General features: G+C 46.5%; 1 protein-coding gene and 1 pseudogene across 1 annotated transcript in view; one reads left to right on the forward strand and one right to left on the reverse strand.

Moving 5' to 3' along the window:
* The window catches only part of LOC147438841 (hydroxyproline-rich glycoprotein family protein), a 62,047-nt gene extending 40,761 nt beyond the window's left edge, over positions 1-21,286 (forward strand). Inside the window, exons 7-10 of the mRNA XM_086484807.1 lie at positions 19,163-19,361; positions 19,442-19,648; positions 19,720-19,915; positions 20,012-21,286. Of these exons, the coding sequence (XP_086340933.1) occupies positions 19,163-19,361; positions 19,442-19,648; positions 19,720-19,915; positions 20,012-20,754 (1,345 nt within the window). The 3' untranslated portion in view covers positions 20,755-21,286. The remainder of the gene's footprint in view (positions 1-19,162; positions 19,362-19,441; positions 19,649-19,719; positions 19,916-20,011) is intronic.
* Positions 12,681-19,145, reverse strand: LOC147438843 (uncharacterized; annotated as a pseudogene).
* Positions 21,287-22,125: the final 839 nt, after the last annotated feature.

The raw sequence follows: 22,125 nt of genomic DNA on the forward strand, positions 1-22,125 counted from the left end.
TGCGTAGCGTGCAGGGCATCACTCGTGGCACCGCACTGTACATAAGAGGGAACGGAAGCACTCCATAGCTCTTGCACCTGTTGCAATCCGCCTGCAGCTGAAAATGGTGGCCTCTTTCTCTTGTAGACTCGCCCAGAGTGGCAGAAGTGCTCACAGAGTGACAACTCGTCCAGTTTCCGACTTTGGCCAACTTGGCTAAAAATAACTCAACTGGTGCGTCAGTTGACTTGGTAGCAGAGCAATAAAATGTTCCCCTTGTCATTCCAGAGCTAATGACGCAAACATATTTTCAGGTCCAAAATAACAGTTCCCTAAATTTTAGGAGATGCTTCCACGACACTCACATTGGTCATCTGACCATCAATCACCACTGTAACCACATCGAAAAATGCAATGTAGGCCAGCTATCAGGTGATTTACATTCGTAGCCCCACCGTGGCTAACCTTAGTCCATTTGTCCAACTTTAGTGCTCACTGGCCGTCCGGCCTAGACTCTCACTGTCTGCCTCACACCATGCAATTCGGGCATTGGCATTTCCAGAGGGGTGCTTTAAAACAAGTCAAATAAATTTCCCTCAAAAAGAAATCAACAAGTAAAGTTGCCACAGACTTGTGACATACCCCCCTCTTGAAATCACGAATGTCCTCGTTTGTATGAAGTGTGTACAACACTTCATGGACACTGTATCACGGCTGTCAACCTTTCTGTGTGTACACACCTAGTCGACATGGTACGAGACATACATGCTCGTAGTTAACACTCTTGTGTATTCAACACTTGTTAACTCATGTATGGTCTACCTGTGAGACTGTTCCATTGACATAGTGGATAGCTTTCACACTGTGCCATTGACTTTAATAGAGTCCATAACTTTTAGTACACTTCGAATCCTTTCAAGCATAATAAACCAGCAATTTAAAAATGCGTCAACATGTACTCCTTAGAAGCAATTATTGTACTCTTGACAACTGACAAGACATACTTACTTCTATAGCACTGAACAAACTTTTGGACAAAACTTTTATTTCTCATGGGCGGTTGCCAAGCAGGATACACTTCTATTGCACTAAATCCATAGATACATGAGAAGTGCTAGCCATAGTAACAGGGAACGGGCGGAACGGGGCCCTCCCGTTCCCGGAACGCGTTCCCAAGCCTGGCGCCTCCTCGAAACGGGAACGGGACCGGAACGCCGTTCCCTTCCCAGGCATAACCGGAACGGCAGGCGGAACGGGACCCGGAACGGCCCGAATGGCATCCGGAACGCGGAACGGCAAATCCGGAACACCAAAGTTTAAAAAAATGACAGTTTGGGGCAGATTTTTTGAACTTTTGGGGGGGTGTTATTTCCATCCTCTCCTATATAAATAAGGGCTTTAAACCCTCTCTCTCTCTCTCAAGCTCTCTACCTCAAGGCTCCCTCTCCTTTTCCCTCAAGGCTACCGTTCCGGCCTCCGTTCCCGTTCCGCCACCCAGAGGGCCCCCCGTTCCGGAAACGTCCCGGAGCCCCCCGTTCCCGTTCCCCGTTCTCGTTCCGTGTAACTATGGTGCTAGCTCCTGGATCACCCCCCTCTAGTTGGAGAATACGTAGGTGGTAAACCAAAGGCTTCAAGGTAGAGCTGCAATACATTTGGTGACTCTAATAGTTCACTTTCTTCCATGCACTTTGCATCCATAGGTGGATAGTTCTTGAACTTCACCAAATATCCCCTTATAGCCTTGCCTTTGACTTTTCTCTGTTCTTGGGACCAAAATTTCATCAAGCTCTTCAACTTCTGGCTGCTCTTCAATTGGCATATCCTCTAGCACATCACCAATAAATGGTCTAAGAAGACGCACGTGAAAGGCATTGTGAATCTTCCAGTTCTCAGGCAATTTCAGCCTATAACTAACGTCACTGATCTTCTCTGTTACTTGAAAAGGCCCATAGTAACGCATACTAAGCTTTGTAAAGAGACTTTCTTTACCTTTTCGCTTCTTTAAGCGTGCCTTTTCAAACCGCAACAATACCCAATCACCAAGTGAAAACAACAATTCACGACGGTGGAGATCAGCAACTTTCTTTTGCTTTGCCTGTGTCCTTTCAAGAGCATGCTTTATCTTCAGGTACATTTCATCCATGTTCTGTACATATTGATCTGCCTGAAAGATCTTTTCCTTGGTATGTAAAATGGGAGGAACTTTCACATGTCCTTCGACAATTTCAAAAGGTGCTTTGCCTGTTGAAGAATGCACTGTGTTTTTGTACGCATATTCAACCAACGGCAAATACTGCTCCCACTTCGCCTTGTGCTCTGACACATAGCACTTAAGTAGATCCAAGACAGTAGAATTTGCCTCTTCTGACTGCCCATCTGTCTATGGATGAAACGACGATGAGAACTTAAGCGTAGTGCCCATATTCTCAAATATGCCTCTCCAGAATAGACTTGTCATCCGTGGGTCACGGTCACTGACAATCGACGGTGGCATACCATGGTACTTAAAGATTTTGAACATAAAGAGACGTGCCATCTGATCTGGTTTTATCTTCTTCCTAACAGGAATGAAATGAGCTTGCTTGCTGAATCTGCAAATAATGGTCCAGATTCCATCATTTCTTGTCTGTGTTCTGGGAAGATCAAAGATAAAATCCATAGCTATGCTTTCCCATGGTCTATCTAGAATCGGCAATGGTTGTAACAGCCCTGGTGCCTTTTGCTTGTCAAACTTGACCTTCTGGCAAATCACGCATGCTCGCACAAAGGCATCCACATCTCTCCTCAAGGTAGGCCAATAAAAGAATGTCTCAACCGCTTTCACTGTAGCATCTATACCACGATGCCCTGCATACGATGGGACATGACTCTCTACCATGACCTTATGTCGCAATGGCCTAGTGACACAGAGTTTGCCATGCATCATCATAAAATCATCTCTGAAGAGGTAGTGCTCATGACGTTGTCCTTCCTGTAACTGTTCGAAGATCGTTGCAAAATCTTCGTCACTCGCATACTGTTCCTTCTTGTCATCAAGCTCATGATGATAAGGAATTACACAGTTGAAATTTGTGGCTTTCTTGATAACGCATCAGCCACAACATTCTTCTTGCCTTCCACATGCACAATCTGGAAGTGAAACATGGAAAGAATGTTTGCCCATCGCATATGCTTTTCCGATAGCTTTGACTGTGTCAGAAAGTATCGCAAGGTCTGATGATCCGTTTGGACAACAAAATCAGCACCTAGCAGGTAGTGTTTCCAACTTAAGAGCGCATGAATCACAGCCAGTAACTCTTTTTCATAGACCTGCATGGTCATCTCTGGCCCTTACAAGATTCTGCTCTCATAGGCTACTACCCTGCCATCTTGCATTAGCACTGCACCAATGCTACTGCCACAAGCATCACACTGGACCACAAATGACTTCCTGAGATCTGGCAAAACAATGACTGGATCTGAAGTCATCTTTTCCTTTAAGAGATTAAAAGCTGAAATCTCTTTTTGGGTCCATCTGAAAGTGGCCTCTTTCTTTTGCAAAGCATGTAAAGGTGAAGCAATCTCTGCAAAGTTGCGAATGAATCTTGCGTAGTAAGAACATAGTCCTAAGAAGCTACGGACATCGTGCACAGTCCTTAAAGCTGGCCATGTCTTGATTGCTTCCACCTTCGCAGGATCCATTCGGACACCATCCTTTGACACAATGTGTCCAAGGAAGTGGATCTCTTCCAAGAAGAACTCGCTTTCTTGCCATTGATGAGCAATCTGTTCCTGCGCAACTCTTTGAACGCAATGGTTAGGTGATGCCTATGCTCCTCTTCATTCTTCGAGTAGACTATCATGTCATCAAAGAATGTGCCAACAAAGTTCTGATATGGATGGAATATCCTATCCATTATCCTATTGAACGTAGCAGGAGCATTCGTAAGATCAAATGGCATCACTAAGAACTCGTAGAGACCAAATGTTGTTCTAAACGCAGGCTTATGCACATCCTCAGGCCTAATTCGAATCTGATGGTACCCACTTTTAAAGTCGATCCTGTTGAAAATCGCCGCACCCTCTAGGCGGTCAAGAATATCATCAATCCTTGGAATAGGAAACCTATTCTTGATGGTATTCTTATTCAACGCACGGGAGTCAATACACATGTGCCACGAGCCATCCTTTTTCTGTACTAAGAGCACTGGAGAGCAATAGGGTGACGAGCTAGGCTGAATCAGCCCTTTCTCTAAGAGCTCCTCCACTTGGCTTATAATCTCTTTCCGCTGTGCCTCACTAACCCTATACGGTGGCCTATTTGGTGGGCTATAACCTGGCACCAAATCAATCGCATGATCCTCGGGCTTCTCCTGCGGTAGTTGAGACGTTAATGAATCAGAAAAACAGCCATCAAACTTTTGCAAAAATGCTAACCTGTCTTTATCTAACACAAATAAATTTGACTGGCAACTATGTGAAACATCACTTGCAAAAACCAAGTACGCAGAAAGATGATTCTTTATTACAAAAGTGATAGCAGAAGCAGATACAATAGGGACCGACTCTCCTTTTAGCTTTACATCCAAGATGTGAGTTTTGCCCCTATGCTGTACAGTGATCTTTTTGTTGTACGCATCCAAGACTCCATGCACTCGGAACATCCACGGGATCCCCAACAAGACATCACATCCTTCCAGCGGCATGATGTAGAACTCTTCTGTGTCCACATACGACTGAATATGCAGACGCAGCTTTCCAATGATGGTAGTGACGCATTCTGAGTGGCCAAGACATGCCAATCCTACCTCTGCGGTGTACCCCATCTCTTCAGCTCTGATGCCCAGCTTCATAGCTAATTCTGGCGTGATAAAGTTCGCTTTGGCACCTGGATCAAAGAAGATAAGTGCCATCTGGTCTCTAACTTTACCCCACGCTCTGCATAACTCACTGGCATCTGTACTAAGCCTGTCGCCCAACATGTCTGGCACTAAACCTGCCGAGGGCATAGACTTCTTTCCTTTCCTGTCCTCTTTGTCATCTGAGTCAGCTGGCCTTTTCTTTTGTGGACAGTTGGTTGCAAAATGACTAATCTGCTTGCATATAAAGCACTTGTTTTCAGCCATCAAGACCTTCTTTTCCTCGGGCGTCTTATGCATAAAAGGCTTCCTTTTCTGCTTCCTTGCCTACGCTCTAGAAGTCTCGGCTGAACCTTTGCCTTTATTGAACCTAGCCGGCCCCTAGGAGGCTTCAGGAGCCACTTTCGTAAAGGGCTGCTTTGCTGAATTTTTCTTTTGCTGCCCTCCTTCTCGTTGCTCGGAAACCCACTGTCCTCTCCTTTGAACAAGGCAAGACCAGTGTTAGCAACTTCCATAAGCTGAGTGAGGGTAGCCACTCTGTTCTTGGTACAGTAATCGCGAAGCCCTTTAGGCAACCCACAACAGTACTTCTCTATCTGCTCTATCAATGGCACAAATCTGTAGGAGGTCACTGAGAGTAATGCTTTACAAAACCTCCTATTGTACTCCTGCAAGCTCTTGCATGTAGCCAAAGTAAGCTGGTGCCAAACTGTCATGACATCGGCTTCAAATACATTTGACAGCCAAGCAGATGCAAACATTTTCTTGAAGTAAACCCAAGTGGCAGGTGCCTGTCCTTGCATTAACAATGTCGTCCACCATGTAAGCGCATTTTCCTTTAAGAAAGTGGCAGCTTTCCTTACTTTAGAGGCCTCCGTAAAATTCCCTCCTGCATAAGCTATATCAAACTGTTGGAGGAAAGTGAGAGCCTTTGCTTTATCCTCGAAACCACTAAAGGTGCTGAACTTCACAGCTGCACCACCTTCTTTGTATGGTTTTGGCTTTTCTATTGGCCCCAAACTGTCATAGGGAAGCGTCTGCAGCATGGGCATTGTATTAGGGACCATCTGTGCCCCTTGGTCATTGAGATTCTGCATCAAAGGTGCCATATCTGGCTGCTGTCCAGAAAAACCAGCCATATCAAATTGACCTGTGGCACCCCAAACTGGCCTTGATTGCTCTGAAAGCCTTGCTGCATGCCAATGTTACCGTACATGGGGTTTGGCGTCATGCCATGCATGCCCACAAACACAGCTCCAGGCATGTACTGTTGGTTTCCAGGCGCATAACCAACCATACTTTGGAACATGGATCCACCCCCGAAATACCCAGGATGTACCTTGGGTGGTGGAAAAACCTGATGCATTGCTTGGAGACTGGTTCCCTGTCCATTCAATGCAACATTTTGACCCTAAAAGGTGGCGGGCTGAACCGGCAGAACCTGTGGAGTAGGGATCCTCGCCACCTGTTCGTGGACAGGAGGGACCTGTCTAGGAGCCTGACGTGACTCCGCAACATGTGAATGCTCCCTGTCCTGCTCAGTCGCATGGGGGACCTAGGCTTGAGCCTCAACGGGCTCTGTACGCTGAGGACATTCCCTTGCCTGCTGTGACTTTAATGGTGCTTGCAGATAATCCATAAACCTGGGATTCTACACCAACTGAGTGAAGACATTCACAGTAGCAACTAACTGTGTCCTGAACGCATCCTCTTCAAAGTGCCCAGTCATGAACCCTTGAACCTGTTCTCGTTGTGCATTCACACGAACAAAAGGCGTAGACAATGGCGGTCGTGAACTCTCGCCATCTTCATGCTGTAAAGGAATAGCGTGTCTACCCTGGGAAGAGGAACCCTCTTCGCTTTCGTGTCAGCCATAGTGTAATTCCAAGCTCTTATGCTTTGTGTCTTTGCCGCAAACCAACCAAGGCTCACTTCTTAAGGAAAAAGTGATCTTGTCCTGGCAACGGAACCATGAAACCGGCCCGTAGGGTAGTAGACGTTAGCTTTGACCCAATCTTTAACACTGGACTTTATGACACAAAGCAATGACTTAGAAGGAACCTGTAACTGAGACTGGAATTACACTTCAAAACAAAAGCACGGCCAGGAAGCTAGAATGCTCCCAGGCAGACAACGACACTTGTAGGCCCCAAAGGTTGGCGCCCCTTTCGGTATTTCTTTATTCTTTAACAGAGGGAATAAAACCTGTGATTTCCTACAAGCTATCCCGCACAATCTGGGCTGAATTCCATCTGTTCTGCCTCGATTTCGGTAGCATAACTGTACTAGGACGCTTCACAGTCAGTATCCCCACGCAATAAATGACTTTTCCGACGCATATGGTCGCTTTGCAAAACCTGGCGAGAATCTGCCTCACGCTGAATTCTCTATTTTCTGCCCCGAAAATGCGCCAAATCACCTCTACAGCGGCCCCTTCGTGTCCCCGAACCTCCTGGGGGTATTAGGGACCGTTTAGGGCCAAAACCCTAAACCTGCAAAAATAAACAGCAGGCTGTAATTCCCTGTTTTGGGCTCCGTTTCGCGTGCCGATCGCATCCGTAGCAAGTCCTCGAGCTCCCGCACCTATAGGGCTACTTGCCCTTTCAATTGGACGAGATTTCGCACGTGAAACCTCTCTAAATTCACCTGTACGTGCAGGGGATTAGCCACTAGCTAATCCAGTACCTGTGCAAGAGGCTCTTGCATCGGCAATCGCGCATGAACCCACACAACTGTACATTGGTCAAATGAGAAGCCCACTTGAGGGGCATAACATAACTGCTCGTAGGGGGGAGAGAGAGCAGTGCATAGCGTGCAGGGCATCACTCCTGGCACCGCACTGTACATAAGAGGGAAAGTAAGCACTCCATAGCTCTTGCACCTGTTGCAATCCGCCTGCAGCTGAAAATGGCGCCCCCTTTCTCTTGTAGACTCACCCAGAGTGGTAGAAGTTCTCATAGAGCGACACCTCGCCCAGTTTCCGACTTTGGCAAACTTGGCTAAAAATATCTCAACTGGTGCGTTAGTTGACTTGGCAGCAGAGCAATAAAATGTTCCCCTTGTCATTCCAGAGCTAATGACACGAACACATTTTCAGGTCCAAAATAGCAGTTCCCTAAATTTTAGGAGATGCTTCCACGGCACTCACACTGGTCATCTGACCATCAATCACCACTGTAACCACATCGAAAAATGCAATGTAGGCCAGCTATCAGGTGATTTACATTCGTAGCCCCATCGTGGCTAACCTTAGTCCATTTGTCCAACTTTAGTGCTCACTGGCCGTCCGGCCTAGACTCTCACTGTCCGCCTCACACCATGCAACTCGGGCATTGGCATTTCCAGAGGGGTGCTTTAAAACAAGTCAAATAAATTTCCCCCAAAAAGAAATCAACAAGTAAAGTTGCCACAGACTCGTGACAGAATGCTGTGTGAAGCTAAGGGGAGCAAGGCAAATGCATGCTCTGAATTTACTCGAGCACGGAGCTTGGACAAAGCAGGTTCTCGACACCTCTCCACTCTCTCTCTCTCTCTCTCTCTCTCTCTCTCTCTCTCTCTCTCTCTCTCTCTCTCTCTCTCTCTCTCTCTACCCATGTGAAGCTGTGTGAAGCCTTACGGGAAGCATCGGAGAAGTGCCAATGGCTTCTCCCATGTATAAGAAGACGCATACCTCGTTGGCCGCCTGCAAAGCCTCGACAGCGAAGAGGGTGTGGGCAATAGAGAAGGAAATGAGAGAATGGAGAAATGAAGTGGAAGAGTGGAGAAAGGAGAGGAGCACTACTCTTCAAAGATGGAATGAAGAAAGAGATAGCATGCGTAGGAGGATCGTTTCTCTCGAGGAGAAAGTGGTCATCCGAGATTCCACCATCCGTACTCTACAAGGCCAAAAGTCGGCAACTTGAAAAAGGGGAATTTTAGCCTTACGTGATGGAGGAGCTGAACACAATCAAAGAACAAGTCCGGTTTATCAAGGAGGACGAGGAAAACAAGTCATCTTGGGTCGAGGTCATTACCAAGACACAAAAGAAAGTAGGTCGCCAGGAAAGGGAAAGGTAAAGAGGCTCCTTATACACCTACCCCTACCATTGTTAACATGACCCTTGAAGAAGAGCAAAGAAGGCGGGTACGTGCCGTACATTTGAGGGTCACCGGCCTCAAGGATGTCAACAATGTTGAAAAAGAGGTCACAACCCTCATGTCTTTGATGGGGATGGAGAAGCCTTTACACACAAAGGCATGGAGGGTGGGCAAGAGGAGTGAAGGCCCGGGAGAGTCCTCAAAGGACATAGCACTCATACTACGTTTCCCCTCCTTGGAGGAGGAGGACTTCTTGAGGAAGAGGCCAACCCTTAAGAGGACATGTATTTTTCTCGGTGATGATCTCACCCTCTCGCAGCTGACTCACGTGAGAGGTGTGATGTCAGAGATTACAGCAACAAGAGAGAAGGGAAAGATAGCTGTCTACAAAGATGGTTGGGTGGTGATTGTAGAGCGACTCTCTACATGACGGTGTGAGACCTACGGGACCATACTGAAGATGGCAGCCTGGAATTGTAATAGATCTCATAGGTTGGATGTGGGTGTCTTTGAGGATATCTTTCGAGACAAGGACATTATATTCTTCTTAGAGACTCATCAAGCCCCCGGACAGATGATACCACATGTGACGGGATATAGATGGGAGACAGCTTGCCGGATTGATACGAGATTTGAGCATGGGAGCAGATGATTGGGGGGAGTAGGAGTGTTATTCAGAGAGGAGCTATAGCCTCTTCTACACATTGTACGGAGAGATGATATGCTAGATACATGTGGGTGAGGTTGAGGGCCGACACACGCTGATTTTTATACATGGCCATATGCTACTTTCCCCCAGTACATCAGTTTATGTTGGGCCTAGAAGACAATCAACTTTCTCTGTCCAAGAGGATGACATATGGGAGTTTTCCAAGGATGGTGACATCATCCTCCTAGGGGACTTCAATGCCCGGATGGGCAATGCTTAGACAGTCTTCTATGACACTGCAAAGGAGAGGCTTAGAGAGCTGGATATAGGAGATCTGGGGCTTGACAAAACACAAGACAGAGAGCAGACAAAGTATGGAAGACATCTCACGGAGATGGCGACTACACATGATCTGGCCATACTTAATGGCCTACAACTTTTTCCTAGAGCGGTCGATTTCACATGCTTTCCACATAGGCATTGGGCCAGCACAGTGGACGATGTCATGGCACAACCGAGCTTCATTCCCTGCATTCAAGATTTCACAGTAGTGGATCATGCTTTCTTGACACTTTCCGTCTCCTTTCAATACAGTACAACGTAGGTATTAGGAGGGAGGACACATGCCCGCTATACATTTACACGAGAGACCGACTCTGTTTATACAGAGGAGATCCATAGTCGTCTATGTAAACAGCCAGGCCAGGACTCTTTGTGGAGGAGATCACCACTTTATTGATTGAGACATTACATGATGCAGCAGCAGAGGCATACCCACACACTCAGCCTGATCAAAGGCGCCGTTTTGGGAGCATGCCTCAGAACAGTTGACATGACGAGGACTGTAGAGAGACGAGAGTATAGCTTCAGAGGGATCTTCTCCTAGGGATCATCAATCACAAACAGTCTCGCATAGCCTTCTGGCCCCTTGTGCGACAAAAGAAGGGAAGGTTCCTAGCTCAGATGGAGCGAGACTTATACCAGTTGTTCTTGAGTAGAGACTCAGGAGAGGCATGACATTTGTTTCATGAGCACTCCTCCCCCCCGGTGATTACTTCTCCTGATGTGTGGGGTTAGTATGCAACATCCTTATATACGGTCCCTGGACAGACACCCCTTCCAGATCCTCCTGAGCCATGCCCATCTACGAGTACCTTCTTAACCACTGAGATGGTGAAGACGGCCATTGACAGGATGAGGACCAGGAGGGCATATGATCATGATGGTCTAGTAGCAGAGCTAGAGATATGTTGGCAAAGGTTCTTGCAGGGCTGTTCAATCATGTCATGTGTGAGGGTCTATCTGAGACATTGAGACTATCTACTAGTGTGCCTATCTTCAAGGCAGGTGATCCTAGGACCGTACTATCATGATTGGGCACACATTGGCACGGTTGTATGCATCTATCCTTGAGCGTAGTTGAATAGATAGGCAGAGAGTGAGGGCATATGGATAGCGGGACAAGCCGGTTTCAAGAGAGGCTTCTCCACTCTAGACCAAGGGTAGGGCACATGGGAGACGGATTTATTGTAGCTTTGTGGATTTCCGCAGAGCATTTGACATGGTGCCCAGAGCCAGATTGAGTGATGCGCAGACTATAGGAGATGAGAGTGCCCATTGAGTTGATTTGGGGAATCATGGCTCTGTACAAATCAGTTACGTACGTTCAAAAATAAAAACATGCAACTCTCAAGCCTAGATTTTACACTTCATACAATTAGACAATTGATTATCACATTGGACAAGAAGGCAACTTGCAAGAGCCAAGTGCCGACACTCAAGAGTCGAGAATCAAGACAATGAGACACAATGGGCATGAACCGTGATTCGCATTACATATGTCTGTCATAAATCAAAAAGCTAAGTTGAGATTTGATAATCAAGATGATACAAAAAAGTAGGCCTTTTAAGCCTCAATCGTGCAAAAAGTGGAAGTAGGGGCAAAAAAGATATGAGAGACACTAAAGTCTAAGAGCTTCCTCTGCAATATGAGAGAGAGAGAGAGAGAGAGAGAGAGAGAGAGAGAGAGAGAGAGAGAGAGAGAGAGAGAGAGAGAGAGAGAGAGAGAGCAACCAGAGCAGCCCACTCGTATGCGTTTCTGGTTACATTCAGGCCTCTCCCATGCCTATCTGCAGCAATTTTGGTCCGCCATCTGGGATTTACATGCGGCTCGTCGTATTTCTTTTTTCATGTGGATGATTGCACATGCGGGACTTCCAGTTGGGACTTGGCTAGCTACCATGGGTCATGATCCGTTATGTACTCGCTGTCCTCTGTGACTACTTGAGTCACCTGCACACTGTCTTTGGTCATGCTCAGCTTCCCATGTAGTGTGGCTTGCAGTTTGCTTTCTACTCAGCAGAGTAGGTGTTTAGCATGGATTTCTCAGTTGGGGATCTGTCTCATGGTTGATGTCGATGCCCGGCCCGCATCTTTTCTACGAGGGCTCAGACACAGATCAAGCCTTCATGCTTACCTCGACTGGTTATCGGCGAGGGACTTTGGCTATGATACCACAGATTGCTTGGCAAGGGGATTCTCAGACACATGATGAAGTTTTTTCAGTCATCACTAGTATTACACTATGGAATGTTTGGAGAGCTCATTGTCTTCACATTCTAAGTGCGGCTCCGCAGCTCCTTCACTGCCATTTGGCTGGACATCATTCACACCCTGATTTGGCAGTGGGATTCTTCCTCAAGTACATCTCGAGCAGCCGAGGCTCGCCGATTTGCCTTCCTTCGGCGTTGGGCTCGATCCCCACTCTTCTTCACACTGACAGGTGGCCAGATTACGTGGCATTATGCCCCTCCTCGGTGGTTTCTCCTCCACTTGTCACACCGACCACCATGAGATTGTTCTAGTCGAGTAGTCACTATAGTGGCTCTCCTCCTTACATTCAGCTTGTACACCTCACGTGATAGGCTATTTTGGCATCCGTTGGGGATTATATTGTACTCAGTAATATACAACCCTGACTTTTTCCGAGAGAGAGAGAGAGAGAGAGAGAGAGAGAGAGAGAGAGAGAGAGAGAGAGAGAGAGAGAGAGAGAGAGAGAGAGAGGGAGGGGAGGCTCAAGGCATGTGGGAGGTGAGGGGGGGGGGATCTTAGGCTAGGTGGGAGGGATCCTATGCCAAAAGACAACCCAAAAACCTTCCAAAAAAAAGTGCAACCAAAAATTGTCAAAATGGTCGAATTGACCGTTGACTAGTCAAACAAACTAAAAAAGCCACCGGATGGATCGGACGTCTTGACCAGAGGGGACGCCACCGGACACCTCGTTCCGTCCGACGGACGAGAACAATTCTGTTTCCGGCGTATACGAGCACTTTCTAAAACCTGGCGAGAATCTACAGCATGCTGAATTCTCTATTTTTCGCCCCGAAAATGCCAGATCACCCGTACAACAATCCCATCCATAGTTACATGGGACGGCGGGTCGAGGTCGGGAACTGGGACAGGGATGAAGATGGGGACGGGACGGCAAAAGTCAGGAAACGGGGATGGGGGTCGGAACGACAAAAACAGAAAAGAGTTTTTTGGCATTTTTTGATTGGTACACAGAGAGCATCACTTTGACCACTAATTTACACTAAATGGACCAAAGAGCATGAGTCATATAGACGCAAATGTGCTAATAAAACATGGATGGATACAAAATGAAAAGTGCATGCCACAAGGGCTGAAAAAGGACAAGCCTCAAGGATAACAAAAAGTACAAAGGGCTAGGTAGACTTTGGAGGAGTAGACTCTAGACTCTAGAGTGATCAATGTTCATCAAACTCTAGAAGTGCTCGCCTGTTGAATCTCCATATCATCGTCGTAGTCGAGGTCGTCAGCGACATACGAGGCCTCGCGAGCCTCGTATTGAGGCTCGCAGTCCTCCTCTAGCTCCTCCAAAAGTGTCTCGGCCATAGATGGATTCTCTTGTGCCATCTCCCACTCAATGAAGGGATCTGCCTTGTGGGTGACGCTCTTGGAAAGCGTGCGCAAGTTAGCGCTCACAAACACCAAATCATTGGCCCTCTGGACCCCAAGGTGATTCCTCTTCTTAGAGGCAATGTGGCTGTACACACTCCATAGTTGCTCCAAGAAACTAGTGGTACATGCTTGGCTAAGGACACGAACAGCCAAACGCTGCAAATGTGGGCCATCTCCTCAATAGTCCTCCCACCACAAAAGCGAGCCAATCTTGCTGCGATCAACCTGTGCATCTACACATCCATAGGAGCCCTTCTTTTGCCTGTAGTTGAGTAGCTCATCTCTAATCTTGCGCCTAGTGTCACTGCTAGGCTCAAGGCGCTCCAATGCAAGCCGCCATCCTTTGCTCACCTCCTTGTCGGTCTCTTGACGCCTTCCCTGAAACTCCGGTCAAGCACATAAGCTGCCGCATGAAGTGGAGAGTAGTATCCATTCCACCTCAACTCACACAAGCCACGAATCTCCGCATACTGAATAGGGTCAGGCACAAGCTTCTCAAGTGTCTCTATCATCCGATCCATGGCTTCGTAGACTTTGTTGATGCATGGCTGCAAGCTATCCACAACTCGAAGTAGGTGTAGAGTAGGCTTGACCATGGCATCAAGAGTCTTCACCTCCTCCCACCAAGCAGCATCGTCGGCCCATTCTCGGCATTTCAATCCTGTTGCTGATGTAGACTCCGGCATGGCTTGAAACTGATCAATGAGAAAGAGACCCCCTAGCGCTCCGCCACATGTAGCCAAGCAGCCTAGCAAAGCCAATTGAATGAAAATCTTGTCTCTGAATATTTGAGCAAGGACAAGTGGCTCCTCTTTGAGAACTCATGGTGCACTTTTTGATGGTTGAGCACAAAGAAGACGATTTGAGAGGCGTCACTAATGGTGGGTGAAATCCATGACAAGCTCCCTATGTCCTTGAGGAGGTTGTTGAGGCAATGCGTCATGCAAAATGTGACATGGATGTTGGGATACATGCCCTCAATGATAGCCCCGGCTGCCCTATTTGACGCCTCTCTATCCGCAACCATACAAATGACATTCTTTGGGCCGATGATCTCTATGGTGCTTGTCCACTCCGCAACAAGCATCTCCGCGGCCTTGCCACTGTCGGATGCATCATCTGACTCCACAAAGTACATCTCCCCCCGAGAGTAGGCCACCACTCTGTGGATGGACCGCTTGCGGGTGTCACTCCATCCATCTACAAGGAGAGAGATGCCATTGGTCTCCCACAAATCCTTTGTTGCTTGGGCCACTTGCTCCACGACAAGCTTCTTTTTGTCAAGGAGGGTGGTGCGAAGCCTTTCTTATGAAGGTGGCACGTAAGAGGGGCCATATTCCCCTATTTTCGTAACCATGGTTCGAAAGTATGGAGACCTATCCACACAAAATAGAGATGTTGTGTTAGTATGGAGAGTCGAGAGTCGAGACCCCATAATGAAATACAAAATGGGAGATTGCAATGTGCATATGCCATAAGTCACAAGGGAAACTCACCGCGAAGCATGGAAAGGCAATGTGGTCATGGAAGAAGAATCGGGCAACCGACTTATCCACCTCTTTCTTCAATTTAGGAGTCCAATTTTCGTTGAGGGTGCTTTGGCGATGCGCAATGGAAGCCCCTCATGTAGATGCATTTGTTTTGAACGCTTGAGAGCTGGATCCAAGGTTGGCTTGCCTTTGCTCTCGCGGTGTCGCCGTGGCGGAGGGCAACAAAATGGCCCCTCTTGGCCGCTTCCGCGACCTCATACACCGCGAGCTTCTCAAGAAGCTCCAACCTCTTCTCGAGAGATACTCGAGGGCAAAATTTCACCTCGTGACCGGGTTCATGAAGAAGATGGGCTCGCACTTTGTTTGCACCACCCGTTTTCTTGTTCGGGCATAGCTTGCATGTCCATAGTCTTGCACCGCCACCTTGACCACGCACGGTGGAGTCGACTTCATCCCACCACGACCATGTTTGCATGGTGGGCTTCCTTTGAGAAGAGCCAGCTTGAGAAGTGGAGTTAGCTTGAGATGACATGATGGTGGAGAGAGAGTAGAGGAGAGCTTGTGTGGCGAGAGAGTAGAGGAGAGCTTCAAAGTTGAGAGGGTAGAAGAGGGAGAGAGTGGGTAGAGAGACTCAAGGGTAGAGCTTGCTAAAGGTAGACCATAGAGAGTAGAGGCTTGAGCCTTGAGAGACCCAAGGGGTGCTTTTATAGCCTCCCCCCAAAAACAGACGCTAGGCTGCCCTGCTAACCGTTTCAAACGGCTAAAAATTTGAATTTTGAAAATCATGTCCGTTCCCTGCCAGCCGTTTTCCCTCCGTCCATCCATCCCCGGTACGGCAACCTGCGCTCCCGCTTGGCATGTGCTCAGCTGCCCGTTCCTAGCCGTCCAACACTGTCCCCAACCCGGTTACGGCCGTCCCCCGCCCCTAAGCCCCGTCCCCTCCATTCCCTGTAACTATGATCCCTTCGCTTCCCCGAAGCTCTTGGCGGTATTAGGGATCAATTAGGGTGTAAACCCTAAACCTGCAAAAATACACAGCAGGCTATATTTTATTGGCGAGGGAACCATGAAATCGGCCTTTAGGGCAGTAGACTTTAGCTTTCACCCAATTCTTTACTTGAAAAACTTTACTTGCACTTTACGACACAAAGAAACTTCGCAAATAAACCTGTAACTAGAACTAACACTTCAAACAAACCACGGCTTGGCAGCTAGAGTGCTATCAAGCAGACAGTCACACCCTGTAGGCTCCAAGGATTGGCGCCCCTTTTGGTATTTCTTTATTCTTATTAAACTTAAGATAAAACCTCAAGTTCCTACGAGTTGTCCCACTTTTACCGGGCTGAAAATGACCTACTCTAGCCCGATTTCAGTAGCATAACTGTAGTTGGAGGCTTCACAGATAAAATCCCCATGCACAAGGTGACTTCCCCGGTGCATACGAGCACTTTTCCAAACCTGGCGAGAGTCTGCAGCACGCTGAATTCTCTGTTTTTCACCCCAAAAATGCACCAGATCACCCGCACAACGATCCCATCGGGGAAGCTCTTGGGGGTATTAGGGATCAATTAGGGTCAAAACCCTAAACTTGCAAAAATACACAGTAGGCTGTATTTTACTGTTTTGGGCTCCGTTTCGCGTGCCGGTCTCATCCGTAGCAAGCCCTCGTACTCCTGCTCTTTCCTTGAAAAACTTTACTTGAACTTTACAACATAAAGAAACTTTGCAAATAAACCTGTAACTGGAATTAACACTTCAAACAAACCACGGCTTGGCAGCTAGAGTGCTACCAAGCAGACAGTCACACCTTGTAGGCGAGCTAGATCCATAAACCATTGATGCAATGCCACAGCAAGAACTTTGTTCCTCTGGAAAGTGCACTTCGAGATCGGGGAAGACTTGCACTAAAAGCAAGAGAGTCGTCCCTCGTGCTGCTCCTCAAAGAGGAAGCACTCTCCTTACGTGCTCTAATTGCAATAACATGGCTAGGTGTGTGAAAGCACCTGTAAAGAGGAAACCCCCCCAAAATGAGTGAAACAAAATACACAGGCCATGTCTACATCACAAAATGGGTAGTGGAAAGAGCCAAACAGGTAGCCTATGATTATGATGCTAGTAAAGAACTTGCTCCGTCGTGAAGGAAGCTCTTGACCAGAGATTGATGGATGGATGGTTGGGGGATGGGCTTTCAGTCGTCAACCCCCAAGTGTTTCAAGAGCTAGATCAATAAACCATTGATGCAATGCTACAACAAGAACTTTGGTCCTCTGGAAAGTGCACTTTGAAATCGGGGAAGACTTGCACTAAAAGCAAGAGTCGTCCCTCATGCTGCACCTCAAAGAGGAAGCACTCTCCTACGTGCTCTAATTGCAATAACATGGCTAGGTGTGTGAAAGCACCTGTACATACCAAGGCTTGGTGTAATCACCCACTTGACGGATGACTCACTGAAACACGTAAATCTGCAATTAGAAGACTTGATAGAACTGAAAAGATGACACTTGCACTCAATAGACGGCACGAGAACAGTCCAGGGAGTATTGGCTCTCAAGTCGAGCATACTTGTCAGTATTTCTTTTATATTGATAAAGGAAGTTTACAACCGATATGTCTTGTTTCAAAACACCGATGGCATTGATTATTTGTTCTTAAAAATGCTTGTTGCAACTTGCAAAGAAGGCTATAAAAAGCTTGGCGATTAGTGCGAGAAGGTACAACAAGTGGAGTATGAGAAACAAGAAGAGTAGATGTAGGAAGGAGAGGTGCATTGTTGGAATAAAATGGAACACTGGCAAAAGTAAGCTTTCTAATTTCTACTTGCATGCACATGCCTAGAAATGCCATGTAGGCTAGCTTTTCGCAGGGTTTAGTACCATTACGTATTTGCTCAAGAACATCCCCTAGTCATAGGCTCATGAACTGGGACTTTCCATACTCATGTTGTATTGCATTGCATAGCATATTTATGTGTTGCGTTTGTATGCTACCTTCTTGCATGAATGCTGTGAATTGTCTCGGAAAATGGAGACGCTGACACATTTTTCTGGCTTGTGAAGAAGTGGTAAATCTCATCGTAGAACTAGCCCTTGGGTGGCCAAAAAGTCACTTAGAACATTAGCAAGTGCGTGTTCATACACATTTCTAATTTTTAGGTGGCCACGAAAGACTTAAATCAAATCCCTTTGTCCAAGTTGAGAGTTTTGAAGAGTGGCAAGTCCAAAAAGACTTTACTTCAAGGAGATTTGTGAGTTTCAGCTTCTAGGGAAATTTTGTGGGTTGAAAACTTAGATTTGAGTGGTAAGGCATACTTATAAGAGAATTTGCAAGTTTGACCTTCTAGTGCGCTTTTAGGGGCTGAAAACTCAGGCTTTGCAGCAGTTTTCTGCATTTTGAAGCTTTCCATATCCATATCCAGCCTCGAAGGGACTCTTTTCATCATCGTACACCTCTTTTCTCACTTCATGTTGTTGTTTTTCATCAAAACTGTCTATTAGACTCCTGAATTCTCTGTTTACAGCGCCTCTCTCCATTTAAGCCATCCCTCTTTGGTAACAAATGGAGGACTGTCATCACAAAGAATTGCATTGGAATTGAGGATTTCGGTCATCCAAGTGTTTTGATTGTGAAAACTTTGTTCAATCTACTCATGTACCATTCTCTTGTCCTGTGTGTGTGCATCTTGCTTGGAAGGCAATTGCAAGCAAATGGAAGAGAATGTGAGCACTTGGAAGGAGTAGAGGATTGCCATCGACATTCACTTGTTTGCAATGCTGATTTTTCACTTGCATCGCTACGGAAGTTTTGCATTGTATTGCCGGTGATAGTACAATTCTCCCATAAGAAAGAGAAGTTTTGAGGGAGGGGTCGGCCGTTTGGGCTCATTGTGTCATATGTGCCTTGTTTCATTTCAACGTTGTCTTAAAAGGTATACGATGTTGGTCTAAGGCGGGAACATCAGCCCCCCCTCTTCCTCCTTGTAGGGAAGATATAGGTGTTGACTCATTGCAAGTGCAATAGTTGCAGTTGGAGTGGTGAGATAGAGTTATTACTCTTCTACAGAGTAGTTGTACAAACTTGTTCCTTTGACATTGTTCAGCCACTCAAAACTTTTCTGCATATAGGCATGAATTTGTTCTTCTGCTATGCAGGAATACGTTCAACCTTTTACTGAAGGACATGCAAAAGGGCAAGCCAAAGAGTGGAAAAGTAGACAATATGAACCGACTTGCATCGGCAAAGGAAGAGTTTAATGAACAAGGTCAAGTCCTCAGTTTCAGGTTGCAATCTGTAACGCAGGGCCAGTCACGCAGTCTCATCACTCAGGCAGCAAGATATCACTCAGCACAGGTCTTTACCTACTATATTAACAGAAGTCATTGACTTCAATTTTTCAGTATTAAAATGTTTTGGTTGGGGCTGCAATACAGATGCATCTCTTTAGCAAAGGTCTTGCATCGATAACTGCTATGGAGCCTGTCATGAGGCAGCTTGCATTGGAGAAGAATATCGACAGGAGTATGTCTGAAGCGGGAATAAGTAACGATGTGTCCTTCGAGGATGTGCAGGAAGTGGAAGATGCATCAAAATATGGAGTTGACAGTGAAAGTTTAACAAGCTCACCGACAGCGTTATTGGTAGGGAAATTTCTGTCATCTCAACATATTTCTCTTTTGAAGTTTATAGCTCACTTCTGTTATGTGCCCAGGAAACTCAGGACGGTGCTGCGGAAACACCGGAAGTTGATATGGCTCCAAAAAAGTTGGATCCAACTAGCAAGTCAGCACCCATCTCATCCTCTATGTATCATCAAAAAGAGACTTCTCGAATCCTCGAAACATCACTTGAAGCTTCAGGACAGAAAAAACTTTCGATGTACGCCCTTCCATCTCCATCTAATACAGGTGCGGCCCTCACCTTCCAGATGACAGGTCTTACTGTTTTGCTACCTCCTGCTTGAATTAGACCATAGATTATAAGACTGTGCTGTTGTTCATTAGGACAAGGGGTGGACTCGTCCAAGCAAAACTTCGGTGATTCAAGCACTACTCTTGAAGTAAAGAAACCTGCATCTCTGGGAAAGCCTGTGGATAGTTCTACAAAGCTGCCTTTCAATGCGTCAAGAATCCATGGTATGCCAGCTGAGCAGAATGCAAAACATGCAAAAAGAGATGAAAAGCTGATCAGATTCAATGAGCTCACAAACGATGTGAATGTGAACAAGATTCCAAAGATGAGTAGAAGCTACAGCCACTCGGGATCTATATCCAATAAGCGCCTGCCTGGCAACAGACGCCAAAATGACAACATTTCAAGCTCTACTGCAAGTCACCTTGAAGAAACTGATCCTTTGTATAGATCTGGTCCAGTAAGCAGGTCCCCTATGCCAATGTTTGCGTCTCCTCGCTCTCAGAATGTTGCTCCAAACCTGTTGTCTCTGCCTCAAATTAGTGAGCTCCATAAGCTTCCTCCCCCACCTTCACCAAACTCAACTGGCCTCATTGCACATTCAGCACCTTTAGGAAAGAAAGCACATGAGGCTCCACAGCCCAAGTCAGGCCCAACATCTCCCTTGCCACCACCGCCACTCGCACGTGATCTTGGAGCACGGAGCTTATCTATTCCAGCATTGAGAATGCATGTGCCAGAATCGCAGGAAGAAAGTGCACACGACAGTCAAGAAGGGTTTCCATCCCCTCCTTTAAAGCCTCTTGTTCTACCTGTCACCATGGGCATGCTGTAGGGTTTGCTGGCAAATTTTGGACTTTCATGTCCCTTGTCAAGGCTTTTCATGGACAAGCATGTTGGAAAGCGAAGAAGCCTCTGTTGATGTTGAAAATTGTGAGCCACAGCCATGCTTGTATACTTGTGTCTAGAGCCTAGATTGGTGTAGGTCCATCAATATAAAAGTTACTACCCTTGCAGGGTCTGGTACCTACCATATTACTTCATTTATAGCAAGCCTGTTGAAAGTAAACTTACTAGTGAATGGGGTGATTCTAAGCATAAGGTTCTTTGTTTACCAGATCAAGAGCAGTTCCTTTGGGTTGCTTGTCCGTGAATATGTGGTGATCTAATGTTGGAGAATAGCGATCTGCATTCCCAAGACTCTATGAATCACTTCGGAGTATTCTTCTACATGATGCTGCTAATTCTATTCTGAATTTGTTCATTTTATGGTCTTTCGAGAGCGCACTTTTATTCCTACCTTGTATAAACCTGTGTATAAGAGAGGCTGAATATTTGACTCCTGTTCAATCATTTTTGTTTCTGTTTCTTGTACATGTTGCATACTTTTATATCCTGTCACTTGCTTTTCTGGTGCCTTTTATTGATGCAAGGTGGGATTCTCACAAAAAAAAGTTAGTTGGCATGGAGCAAAGCCCACGCACCCACCAAACCTCCCCTTGGGGTTTGGTCCAATGATACAATGTAGAAGGGGAACAATAATGTTGCAAAGACTCGACAATTGGTAGTTCCACATCTTGATAGCCGTGTTTCCCCCAAACAAGGAAGAAGAGAGTATATATTGTTGCTTTGTAGATCTCAGCAAAGCATGTTATGCAATGCCACATATGAGATTGATGAGGAGGTTACAGGATATTGGAGTCCTTGTGAAGATATAGTGGACCATTTATGATGGGAACAGTGCAGGCCCTTCGTGGAAATGTCCAGTCCAGCCAGAAGCGCCATTGGAGTGAACAAAGGCTGTCTGCTTTTTCCTACTCATTTGGGGATTATGTAGATGAGATTTTGGCATGAATCGAGAGAAGGGACGAGAGCTAGCCTACCGGGGGTTTTGATGCTATATGCAGTGGCATTGTACATGCATTAGATTCACCTAAACAGGTTGTAGAGACATTTGGATGTGTTACATGCATTTTGCAAGGATAGAGATTTCAAGGTGAACCTCCAAAAGACCAAAGTTACTGTAGCACCTTAGTTCTGTGGGTAAGGAGACCAGCATATTCACGTTTGGGGAAGAGCGAGCGGAGTTTGTTAGACAATAGGGGTTTACTTTCAAAGAGCCAACCTTCTTGGCAAGAGACATCATAGGCTGGACTCGCGCAAGCATATGCAGCACTTACGGTGTTGGAGAGGCAACATGCACATA

Source organism: Adiantum capillus-veneris, chromosome 16, assembly GCF_014529385.1.
Source record: "Adiantum capillus-veneris isolate H3 chromosome 16, ASM1452938v2, whole genome shotgun sequence".
Classification (NCBI taxonomy): domain Eukaryota; kingdom Viridiplantae; phylum Streptophyta; class Polypodiopsida; order Polypodiales; family Pteridaceae; genus Adiantum; species Adiantum capillus-veneris.